General features: G+C 67.4%; 3 protein-coding genes across 3 annotated transcripts in view; 1 reads left to right on the top strand and 2 right to left on the bottom strand.

The window, feature by feature from the left end:
* Positions 1-6: 6 nt before the first annotated feature.
* On the bottom strand, positions 7-2,825 carry ACTG1 (actin gamma 1). Its single transcript, XM_027904130.1, has 6 exons — positions 2,712-2,825; positions 2,190-2,320; positions 1,867-2,106; positions 1,118-1,556; positions 641-822; positions 7-550 (listed from the first exon to the last, which is right to left on the bottom strand). The coding sequence occupies exons 2-6, from the start codon at positions 2,310-2,312 to the stop codon at positions 407-409; spliced, it is 1,128 nt and encodes a 375-aa protein (XP_027759931.1). The 5' UTR covers positions 2,313-2,320; positions 2,712-2,825; the 3' UTR covers positions 7-406.
* Positions 2,826-4,780: 1,955 nt separating this feature from the next.
* On the top strand, positions 4,781-9,767 carry FSCN2 (fascin actin-bundling protein 2, retinal). The gene is made up of 5 exons (XM_027904173.1): positions 4,781-7,317; positions 8,769-8,925; positions 9,003-9,124; positions 9,195-9,362; positions 9,443-9,767. The coding sequence occupies exons 1-5, from the start codon at positions 6,495-6,497 to the stop codon at positions 9,646-9,648; spliced, it is 1,476 nt and encodes a 491-aa protein (XP_027759974.1). The 5' UTR covers positions 4,781-6,494; the 3' UTR covers positions 9,649-9,767.
* A 287-nt stretch (positions 9,768-10,054) lies between these two features.
* FAAP100 (FA core complex associated protein 100) overlaps positions 10,055-10,717 on the bottom strand; it is an 8,143-nt gene continuing 7,480 nt past the window's right edge. The window contains exon 9 of the mRNA XM_027904172.1: positions 10,055-10,717. Coding sequence (XP_027759973.1) covers positions 10,582-10,717 — 136 coding nt within the window. The 3' untranslated portion in view covers positions 10,055-10,581.

Below are 10,717 nucleotides of genomic sequence, written 5' to 3'. Positions count from 1 at the left end.
AAAAAAAAAAAAAAAAAATTCTCGATGGACTCCTACCAGCCTCTACAGGAAACCTGGAATATTCCACACGGGATGTACAGCAAAGTCTGGCTCCAAATACCCTGTACAGAGCGGTCCCGGGGCTGCTGTCAGTGTGGGGGGGCCCTGGGAGGGGGAGATCCCGGGATCGGGGAGCCCCAGGGAGCCGATCCGTACAGGGTATGGGCTCGGGGAGCGGCTAACTCGGCTACAACAAGGTCAAATCAAGTGACAGCGCACCCATCCACATGTCTAACATCAGGTACAGACTTCCCAAGGGCAGGATTTCTTTTTGGAAGAAGGCTTATTCCAGTTGCAGGAGGCTGGCATGAGGTGTATGGATGCCCGGGCACAGCTCCCGGGCGTGGCAGCGGGGCCCGCAGTCCGTTTAGAAGCATTTACGGTGCACGATGGAGGGGCCGGACTCGTCGTACTCCTGCTTGCTGATCCACATCTGCTGGAAGGTGGAGAGGGACGCCAGGATGGAGCCGCCGATCCACACGGAGTATTTGCGCTCCGGCGGGGCAATGATCTGCAGAGAGGAGAGAACAGTGAGTGGTCAGGGCACAGCCAGAGCCTTCCCTTCACCCCTCACCGCCCCAGAGCCCGGAGCCTGTCCCACCTTGATCTTCATGGTGCTGGGGGCCAGCGCCGTGATCTCCTTCTGCATCCTGTCGGCGATGCCGGGGTACATGGTGGTGCCTCCGGACAGCACCGTGTTGGCGTACAGGTCCTTCCTGATGTCCACGTCACACTTCATGATGGAGTTGAAAGTGGTCTCGTGGATGCCACAGGATTCCATGCCTGAGTGGGGAGGGAGGGAGGGGCATGTTTGTTAGTGCCAACCAGAATCTTGTTAGTTCCCCCCAGCACCCCAAAGTGCCCACCCACCACCTTGTCAGTGCCACCCAGCCCCCTTTACTGCCACAAAGAAGCTTTTTACTACTAACCCAGGGCCCCTCAGTGCCCACCCACCACCTTGATAGTGTCACACAGGGCCTTGTCTGTACCACTCAGGACCTCTCGGTGACGCACCCTGGACCCCTCCCCTCAACTCCACCCCACCCAGAGCTGCCCCTGCCCCAGCATCCTGACATACCCAGGAAAGAAGGCTGGAAAAGGGCCTCAGGACACCGGAACCTCTCGTTGCCGATGGTGATGACCTGCCCATCGGGCAGCTCGTAGCTCTTCTCCAGCGAGGAGGAGGAGGCGGCCGTGGCCATCTCCTGCTCGAAGTCCAGGGCCACGTAGCAGAGCTTCTCCTTGATGTCCCGCACGATCTCCCGCTCGGCCGTGGTGGTGAAGCTGTAGCCCCTCTCTGTCAGGATCTTCATGAGGTAGTCGGTGAGGTCGCGGCCGGCCAGGTCCAGGCGCAGGATGGCGTGGGGCAGAGCGTAGCCCTCGTAGATGGGCACGGTGTGGGTCACACCATCCCCAGAGTCCATTACAATGCCTGTGGTGCGGCCAGAAGCGTACAGGGACAGCACGGCCTGGATGGCCACGTACATGGCCGGGGTGTTGAAGGTCTCAAACATGATCTGGGAGGAGGAGAAGAATCAATTAGCAGCAGGTCCCCAGCTGGGCGCGTGCACTCAGTGTTAGAACACACATGCTTGGCATGCAGAGCAACCCAGTGTGTGAAGGGAAAGCCAAAAAAGGATGCAGGCAGAAAACACAAATGAAAGAACCTGAGGCGTCAGGGGAGAAATGCCAGGAGAACAGAACCCTGAAAATGTCGGGAGAAACAAAACAAAACAAAAAAAAGAACAAAAAATTCAGGTTTCAGATGTAATGAAGGAGGTTCGTGAAGATGAGTGAGGGGGTCGGTAGGCAGGGGGAACACGGTACCTGCGTCATCTTCTCTCTGTTGGCCTTGGGGTTCAGGGGGGCCTCTGTGAGCAGCACCGGGTGCTCCTCGGGGGCCACACGCAGCTCATTGTAGAAGGTGTGGTGCCAGATCTTCTCCATGTCGTCCCAGTTGGTGACGATGCCGTGCTCGATGGGGTACTTGAGGGTCAGGATGCCCCTCTTGCTCTGCGCCTCGTCCCCGACGTAGCTGTCCTTCTGCCCCATGCCCACCATAACGCCCTGCGGAGCCGAGCGGGTGAGTCAGCGCCGCCCCCGCCCCGGGCCCGGCCCGGCCCGCTCCCCGCGCCCCCCGCCCGCCTCACCTGGTGCCGGGGGCGGCCGACGATCGAGGGGAACACGGCGCGGGGCGCGTCGTCCCCGGCGAACCCGGCCTTGCACATGCCGGAGCCGTTGTCGATGACGAGAGCGGCGATTTCCTCTTCCATGGCGGAGGCTGCGCCGGGACGCGGGGAGGGAAGGGAAAGGGCCGGGTCAGCGGTGCCGCGGCCCCGGGAGGAGCCGCTGGCTGCGGGCCATGCCCGGCCCCCCCCGCCCCGATGGGCCCTCCCGTTTGAATCGCCCGTTCGAATCTCCCGCGCGCTGACGTCACCCGCCGCCTCCACCAATAGTGGCGCGCCCCCCCTCACACCCCCACCTGCCCGAACCCACGGGCGAGACCATCCCAGCGCGACACGAGGGGGTGGGGGGATGGGGGGGGACACAACCCGCACAGCCGCAGCCCACCGCGGCGCCGGGCGGGACCGAGCGCTGCAAAACCCTCCTTGCAACCCCCGGGGAACGCGGGGGAAGGGGCGGCGCGGGCGCGGTGCGGGGCCGTGCGGTACCTGCTGCGCGGGGGTCGCTGCTGTGGGCGCTGCGGTGACGGTGCCGCCTGGTCCGGTGCCGCCGGCTGAGTGAGACCGCCCGGGTGCCAGCCCCGAGCTTTTATACCCGGGGGGCGACGGGCCCGCCCCCCCGGCCGAGAACATCGCCATATATGGAGATCTTTCAGAAACACGCGCTCCCATTGGCCGGCGCTGCCCAGGCCACGTGGGGCGGCTGCCGGGCTGGCCCTGCCCTCTCGGCACCCCGGAACCTGCATGGGGCGGGGGGGCTGCGGGGGGGGGCGACCCCCGATCCCGCCGGGACCCCCCGATCCCAGCGGGACCCCCCGGCTCGGGCACCCCCGGGCAGCGCCGGGCACCCCCCCGGCAGCGCCTCCGGGGCGGCCGGGCCCCTGCGGGCCTGGCCGGGCCGGGCCTGGTCCCGCACCCCGAAGGGGGGACCGCGCCCCCCGCCCCGGGCAGCACGTGCACCCCACCCGGGCACCGGGACCCCCCCGCCCAGGCACCGGACACACCACCCCTTCCCACGGCACCTGCACCCCCGCCTTGGCACTGGGACCCCACACCCACCTGCACCCCCACCCACAGCACCGGGACCCCCCACCCGCAGGTCGTTCACACCCCACCCGCGGCACCTGAGACCCCCAAGCACCAGCACCCTGCCCGCAGCACCGAGCTGGGCATCCCTGGTGCCCCCCAACTCGCCCCCCCTGCACCCCAGACTCTGCCCTGCACACCCCCGTGCCCACTGCACCCCACAGAGCACAGCTTACATCGGGGGGGGCCACCCAGGGCTACAGGCACACCCCGGCCCCCCAAAGCCTCCCCCTGCACCTACAGGCCCAGCTGTGCTGCCCCTGCACCCCATAGACAGCACACACCCCCCAGTCAGTGCTGCCATCCCAGTGATCCCAGTGACGCCCCAGTCTGAGTCCCCCCAAGCCCAAATCTGGCCCCTCCCCAGCCCCCCTCAGCCTGGGGAGCTCCTCATACCGAGCCCCCTCCCCATTCCCTGGGGGGTGCCACAGGCCCTGAGCCCCCCCTGCCACGGGGGGTCACGGCCACAGCTCCACCTGTGCAGTGTCAGGTGTGTGGGGGGTCCCTGTGCAGGCCAGGTGGGCACAGCAGGCCAGGTAGCCACGCCTCGTGCCAGGTGGCCGTGGACTGTGTCAGGTGGCCACGCACTGTGTCAGGTAGCCATGCACCATCTCAGGTGGCCAGGTGCTATGCCAGGTAGCCACACACTGTGTCAGAGGCCTATGCATCCCATCAGGTAGCCATGTACCACATCAAGTAGCCACATGCCATGTCAGGTAGCCACGCGCTGTGCCAGGTAGCCATGCACCATGCCAGGTAGCCACAGGCTGTGCCACAGGCCCAGGCACCAGCCCCCCACACCAGCTCCTGGCCCCTCAGTGCCACTCAGGCCCGTGGCAGTGGTGTCCACTGGCCTTGCCATCCTTGTGACCCACGGAATTCCCACTGCCTGCCCGGCCCCTCCCAGCAGCTCCCGGTGCCACCGGGACGGGTGGCACGGGGGGTGTCGGGGCACAGCAACAGTTCGGGGTGGCCGGTGGGGGTTCTGGGGGGTTCCGGTACAGCCCGAGGGGTCTCGTGTCTCCCCCCGTGCCAGCGCCGTGTCCCGCGGGGCCGTGGTGGGACCAGGGGGGCACCAGGGGGGCTGGCCAGGGGGAAACTGTGCAGGTGACACCGCAGGTGACACCGCACCCTGCGGGTCCCGGGGGACACCCCGGCGGGACCCCCGCCCGCCCCCGGCACCGCCGCTGCCCGAGGGGGCCGCCCCTCCCCGTGACTCAGGGCAGGCAGGGCCGGGCAGGGAAGGGCAGGGCCGGGAAGAGGAGGAGGAGGAGGAGGAGGAGGAGAAGGAGGAGGAGGAGGAGGAGGAGGAGGAAGGCACCACCTCCGCCCCGCCTCGCTGCCCCCTGTCCGTCCGTCCGTCCGCGCTGCCCGTGCGCACGTGAGGAGTGATGATGGGGGAGTCCTACCCACCCCAGTACCGCTCCAGAGCCCCCAAACCCCCGGGCTGGGGAGGCACCGCTGAGCACCCCTCATCCCCCCAGGGGGGCAGGGCAGCACCCCCAAATCGCTCCCGGGAAGGCTGTTGGATGGAAACCAAGAAGGGGTCCCACTACCAGTACCCCGTCCCCCCTCCTGACCCCCTCTGTGACCCCCACCCCAAACCCCTGCCCTGACCCCCCTGGGCATGTGGGGACACAGCTGAGCCCCCTCCAGCCCCCAACTGCCAGCCCCCATCAGGGCTGGGGACCCCCCGGGCAGCCCAGCACCCCCATATCCCTCCTGGGAAGGGTGTTAGATGGAAAGCAGGAGGGGTACCCACCTGGGGGGGACACCCACCCCAGCCCCCTGTGATGCCCCGGCCTGTCATGAGTGTGTTGGGTCTCAGCAACCCCCAGTGGGGAGGGGTCTGGCTGTTCCCAGGCCGGGGGGGATGCAGGGACCCGCTGTGGCTGTGGGGCAGCGCCCAGGGGGCCCCCCCGAGGGGAACCTGACTCCGCCGGGGGGCCGGGGGGGGCCACGGTGTATAAATGCTGCTCCCGGCTGCTCGGCCAGGCAGGTGCCAGCGGGCACCCACCGAGAGCCACGCTGTCCCCCTGCCGCCCACAGCCCCCCCCCCGAGCCCCCCGGGACCCTGACCCACTTATCCCCCAGCGCCAGGGCCTGAAAGCCGAGCCGGCTCCGTTTCGGGGGTCAGTTACAGCAGCTCGGGTGTCGCGGCTCGGGGGGCCACGGCACCCCCCGGCTCGGGCAGAGCCAGCCCGGCATGAAAAAGTCATGAGCAACCAAAGCTGGGGTTGTTTGTGGGAACAATAACCGGGCACGGGGCTGACACCGGAGCCGCCGGGCCAGGGAGATGGTGGCAGGAACCAGAGCGGCATCGCCGGGACGCGGCCAGAGCCCAGCATGGGGGATCCGAGCGCTCCAGGGGGCCCAGGCGGTGGCACAGCCCGTCCCTGCTGGGCCCAGGTGGAGCGTGGCCGAGGTGGGGGGTCCCTGGAGCTGCGTCTGCCCCGTTTGGGGTGTCCCAGTTGGGCTGGGGTTCAGTGCCTGCAGGGTGGGAGTGAGGCCTGGTCTCCTGCACCCCTGTCCCCCCGAGTCCCCTGCACCTCCTGCCCCCACCACAGGGCCGGACCCTCATCGCTGTCATGAGTTCCAGGCAGTCTCAGCCCCAAAGGACTCCACGCCCCGGGATGGCTCCAGGGGGGGCTGGGGGTGTCCGTGACCCCGATCCACAGCTGCAGAAGGGATTTGGGGCCGCAGGACAGATGGAGGCCAAGGGCCCCAAAGCAGGATAAAAGGTTTACACTAATCAAAATGCCTGGCTAATTGGAAAAGGCGCTTAGGGGCTGGCCGGGAGGCGGCGCGGCTGGAGGTGACCCGCTGCTGAATCAGAGGGACCGGTAACCTTAACCCGCCGGCATCGGAACGGATACGCCGGCCCGGATCGGGTTCCCACCCAAGTTTTCCACCCGCGACTCCACCACAGCCGGACGGGGCCGCGGCGAGGGACGGTGGCGTGGCCGGGGGCTGCCGCGGTGCCCCCTCGCCCGGGCGTCCCCGGCGCCCACCGCGACCCGGCCGGTCTCTAATCCCACCTGAGGGTACCCAGGCGGGTCACAGCCCCCCAGGCCCCGTCCCGCTCCGTGCCGCGGGCACTCGGTCCGGCCCCGCCGCGACGCCCGGGCTCGGCAGCGCCGGGGAGCCCCCGCCGGCCCCCCGGGGGCCGCCCCGCCTCGGCGGAAGATGCCAACGAATGGGATCCACCAGGTGCTGAAGATCCAGTTCGGGCTGATCAACTGCGAGAGCCGGTACCTGACGGCCGAGAGCTTCGGCTACAAGGTGAATGCCTCGGCGCTCAGCCTCAAGCGTAAGCAGATCTGGACGCTGGAGCAGGATGAAGCCGACAGCTCCATCGTCTTCCTCAAAAGCCACCTGGGCCGGTACCTGGGTGCCGACAAGGACGGGAAGGTGCGCTGCGAGGCGGAGCAGCCGGGCCGGGACGAAGGCTTCAACATCATCACGCAGTCGGACGGGCGCTGGGCGCTGCAGTCGGCCCCGCACCGGCGCTTCTTCGGGGGGCGCGAGGACCGGCTGTCCTGCTTCGCCCCCAGCGTGACGGAGGGCGAGCTGTGGACCGTGCACCTGGCCATGCACCCCCAGGCCAACCTGCTGAGCGTGAGCCGCCGCCGCTACGCCCACCTGAGCGCCCACGAGGACGAGATCGCCACCGACAGCAACCTGCCCTGGGGGGTGGACGCGCTCATCACCCTCTGCTTCCAGGACAAGAAGTACAGCCTGCGCACGGCCGACGAGCGGTACCTGCGCTGCGATGGCACCCTGGTGCCCGAGCCCGGCGCCGGCACCGGCTACACCCTCGAGTTCAAGGCTGGCAAGTTGGCATTCAAGGACTGCGACGGAAAGTACCTGGCGCCCACCGGACCCACCGGCACCCTCAAATCCGGCCGCAGCTCCAAGCCAGGCAAGGATGAACTCTTTGACCTGGAGGAGAGTCACCCCCAGGTGGTGTTCACAGCAGCCAACGGCAGATACGTCTCCATCCGGCAGGGTAAGGGCTGCCCAACCATCTGCATTCCCCTGCCATCCCCTGCCTGCATCCCTCTGCCTGCCCTCTGCACCCTGCCGCCCCTGCCTGCACCCTGCTGCCCACACCAGTGTCCCCACTGCCCACCTACTGTACCCCACTGCCCCCTCCCTGCACCCCCTCTGCCTGCTCCCTGCCTATCCCTGGGACCCTCATTTTCCCACAGCTTTGTGGGAGGGAGCACTGCTGGGATCCTCCAGCCCGGGGGGGACACCCCACAGTAACAACCCCACAGCGCTGCCCCTGCCTGGGGAGCACCCTCTGGGTACCCTGGGGACATGGGGTACCCCAACCCAGCTGCTGGAGGGGGGCACAGGGGTCCTGCCTGCTCAGGGCCAGGGGGGTAGGTCAGTGGGGCTGGAGTGGGAGCAGCCATGGAGGTGGGAAGAGCTCGGGGTGGGGGGGGGGGGAAGTGCGTGGGTGTGTGTGTACACACGTGTGTGTGCACGTGCAGGGCTGTGGGTGTGCACAGGTGGGCGTGCACAGAGGTGTGCACATGTGTCTGTACATGTGTGTGCACGGGAAGGGCTCCGTGGGTGTGCACAGAGCGGGTGTGTGTGTGTGTGTGTGTACACACGTGTGTGTGTGCAGGTCCCCATGTGTGCACAGGGCTCTGTGTGTGCAGGCACACACGTGTGTGTGCAGGTCTCTGTGTGTGTGCACACGTGTGTGTGTGCAGGGCTGTGGGCACACACAGGTGTGCTCAGGTGTGTACGTGTGCACACACACAGGTGTGCAGGGCTCTGTGCAGCACCTCTGGCTCCACAATTTGTGTGTGCCCCCCACACGTGATGCCCTGTGCACACACACACGTGTGTAGAGCCATTGGATGTGAGCATAGGAAGTGGAGCCCTTCAAGGACCCCACTCGCCCCCAGGTGCCCCCCGGGGATGGTGCCACCCCCGTGCCAAGCAGCTTAGAGCCGGGTGACAGGGGGGACCAGCTATAAATAGGGGTTTGTGACCAGATGGACACGGTGGTGACAAGCTGATTAACCAGCCCAATTAGCACAATTGTTTGCAGGAGGATTTGGAAGGAGGTGGGGGAGGAAGAAGGTGGCTGTGGGGTTGTGGGGGTGATGGTCAGAGTGGTGACAATGGCTGGAGTGGGATGGACAGCTGGAGTGGAATCAGTGACGTGGCTGGAGTGAGATTGGTGACAGTGACTGGACTGGGATCGGTGACCATGGATGGAACGGGACTGGTGTTCATGGCTGGACTGGGATTGGTCCTGATGGCCAAAGTGGGACTGGAGCTGATGGCTGAAGTGGGATCAGTGCCAAGGGGTGGAGTGGGATCAGTGTCCATGGCCAGAGAAAGAGCAGTACCTGGAGCAGGATTGGTACCGACGGCCGGAGGGTGCCCACTGTCCACGGCTGGAACGGGACTGGCACCAACATCCACTCCCACCTCCAGGTGTCAATGTCTCGGCAAACCAGGACGAGGAGCTGAACCACGAGACCTTCCAGCTGCAGATCGACCGCGACACCAACAAGTGCAGCCTCCACACCAACACCGGCAGCTACTGGACCCTGGTGGCCCACGGGGGCATCCAGGCCGTGGCCACCGAAATGTGAGTGGGGCAGGGTGGGGAAGGGGGCCTGGGGGTTCACAGCCCCCCCCCAGCTCACGCTGTCCCTGTGTCCCCAGCGCTGCCAACACCCTGTTTGACATCGAGTGGCGCGGGCGGCGCGTGGCCCTGCGCGCCAGCAACGGCCGCTACGTCTGCACCAAGAGGAACGGGCAGCTGGCGGCCGTCAGCGACGCCGTGGGTAAGTGCTGGGGGGGGCTGGGGCACCCAGGGTGGGCCCCTGGGGGTGCTGAGCGCCGGGTGCCGCGCAGGGGAGGACGAGGAGTTCACTCTGAAGCTGATCAACCGCCCGATGCTGGTGCTGCGGGGCGAGCACGGCTTCGTCTGTTACCACCGCGGCTCCAACCTGCTTGACTCCAACCGCTCCGTCTACGACGTCTTCCACATCAGCTTCAGCGACGGCGCCTACCAGATCCGAGGTGGGTGCGGGTTACAGGGCGGGGGGGGCTGGGGGTCTGTCCAGCTCACACTGACAGCACCCCGTGTGGACTCCCCACAGGCCAGGGGGGCAAGTTCTGGTACGTGGCGAGCAGCGGGTCGGTGTGCAGCGACGGGGACCTCTCCGAGGATTTCTTCTTCGAGTTCCGGGAGCGCGGCCGCGTGGCCATCAAAGCAAAGAACGGGCGGTACCTGCGCGGGGACCCCGCGGGGACCCTCCGTGCTGACAGCGAGTCCGTGCTGCGGGCCACGCTCTGGGAGTACTGACCCCTCTCCCCGGGCAGCCCCCTGCCCACAGGCACCAGCCTGTCCCCTGGCAAACAGGGGTGGTGGCAACCGTGCCCCCTGGCCCCTCTACTCACGGCATTAAAGTCACCTGGATCACACCAGGGCAGCGCCGCGTCCTCCTTCCCCATCAGGATCTACCCAGTCCCCCTCCCAGAGGCCCCCACACCTCATGGAAAGGGCTGATCTGGGGAGGCAGTGGGATGCAGAGACCCCCAGGGGTGCCACAGGGGATGGGGGGGTTGGCAGAGGAACCCCGCTGCAGGCAGGACCCCCAGGGAGGGAGCCCATGGCCCCTCTGCCAGGTTGGGGGTGGCAGTGGCAGCCCCTGCCCCAGCTGTGTCAGGACCCTCCAGGAGGATGGAAAAGAACAGAGGCAGGCACGGGGTGAACGACAGGATCGTTTTCATGGCAGACGACAGAGTTACAGACAGTGGAGCGGTGCAGGCAGGGCGGGGCCCAAACACACCGCACCAGCACGGAAATACGGGATCATTTATAGAAACAACGGGGGAGCAGAGACCCCCTCCCCTGCCCAGCAGAAAACGGGGCTCCCCCGGGCACAGCACCCTGTTTGTCCTGATCCTGAAGGCAAGGTGGCTCGGGGGGCTCAGCCCGCGGCCGGCCCGGCTCGGCACGGCCACTACACTACCACGGATCCACAAGACACGCGGCCCCGGGGGGGCTGCCCCGGCCTGGCTGGGCTGGGGGCCGGCAGGGCAGGGCTGGGCCAGCCCAGGAGCCCCCGCTCCGCCACCGAGACCCCCCCGGTGCTGCCGACAACACGACCACGAAACACGCACAGACACACCCCCCGCCCCGCCCCTGCTCCGGTGGGCGGGCTGGGCTGGGGGGCTCTCCCGTGGGCACCCGCCCCGGCCGGCGGGGTTTGGGGCGCGCTGGCCGCCCTCCTGCTCACAGCAGGACCAGGCTGGGGTTCCGCAGCTGCCGGTAGATGTTCAGGAGCTTCTCGGCCGTGGCAGCGCCCTCGGCCCCCTCCTCACCCAGGGGCGGCTGGTCCCGCAGGGTCTGTGCCTCCTTCAGCAGCATC

This window comes from Empidonax traillii, unplaced genomic scaffold (assembly GCF_003031625.1).
Source record: "Empidonax traillii isolate 1590-97213 ecotype Southwest subspecies unplaced genomic scaffold, ASM303162v1 scaffold1015:size517714, whole genome shotgun sequence".
NCBI lineage: Eukaryota > Metazoa > Chordata > Aves > Passeriformes > Tyrannidae > Empidonax > Empidonax traillii.
The sequence above is the reverse complement of the archived record's forward strand: the minus strand, read 5'-3'. Positions and strand labels throughout refer to the sequence as shown.

Coding starts and splice junctions, on each gene's coding strand:
- ACTG1 (XM_027904130.1), bottom strand. CDS start 2,312: ATGGAAGAGGAAATCGCCGCTCTCGTCATCGACAACGGCTCCGGCATG. Junction 823..1,117: donor TTTCCAGCCTTCTTTCCTGG/GTATGTCAGGAT, acceptor CTCCCCACTCAG/GCATGGAATCCTGTGGCATC. Junction 551..640: donor CCAGCACCATGAAGATCAAG/GTGGGACAGGCT, acceptor TCCTCTCTGCAG/ATCATTGCCCCGCCGGAGCG.
- FSCN2 (XM_027904173.1), top strand. CDS start 6,495: ATGCCAACGAATGGGATCCACCAGGTGCTGAAGATCCAGTTCGGGCTG. Junction 8,926..9,002: donor CAGGCCGTGGCCACCGAAAT/GTGAGTGGGGCA, acceptor CTGTGTCCCCAG/CGCTGCCAACACCCTGTTTG. Junction 9,125..9,194: donor GGCCGTCAGCGACGCCGTGG/GTAAGTGCTGGG, acceptor GGTGCCGCGCAG/GGGAGGACGAGGAGTTCACT.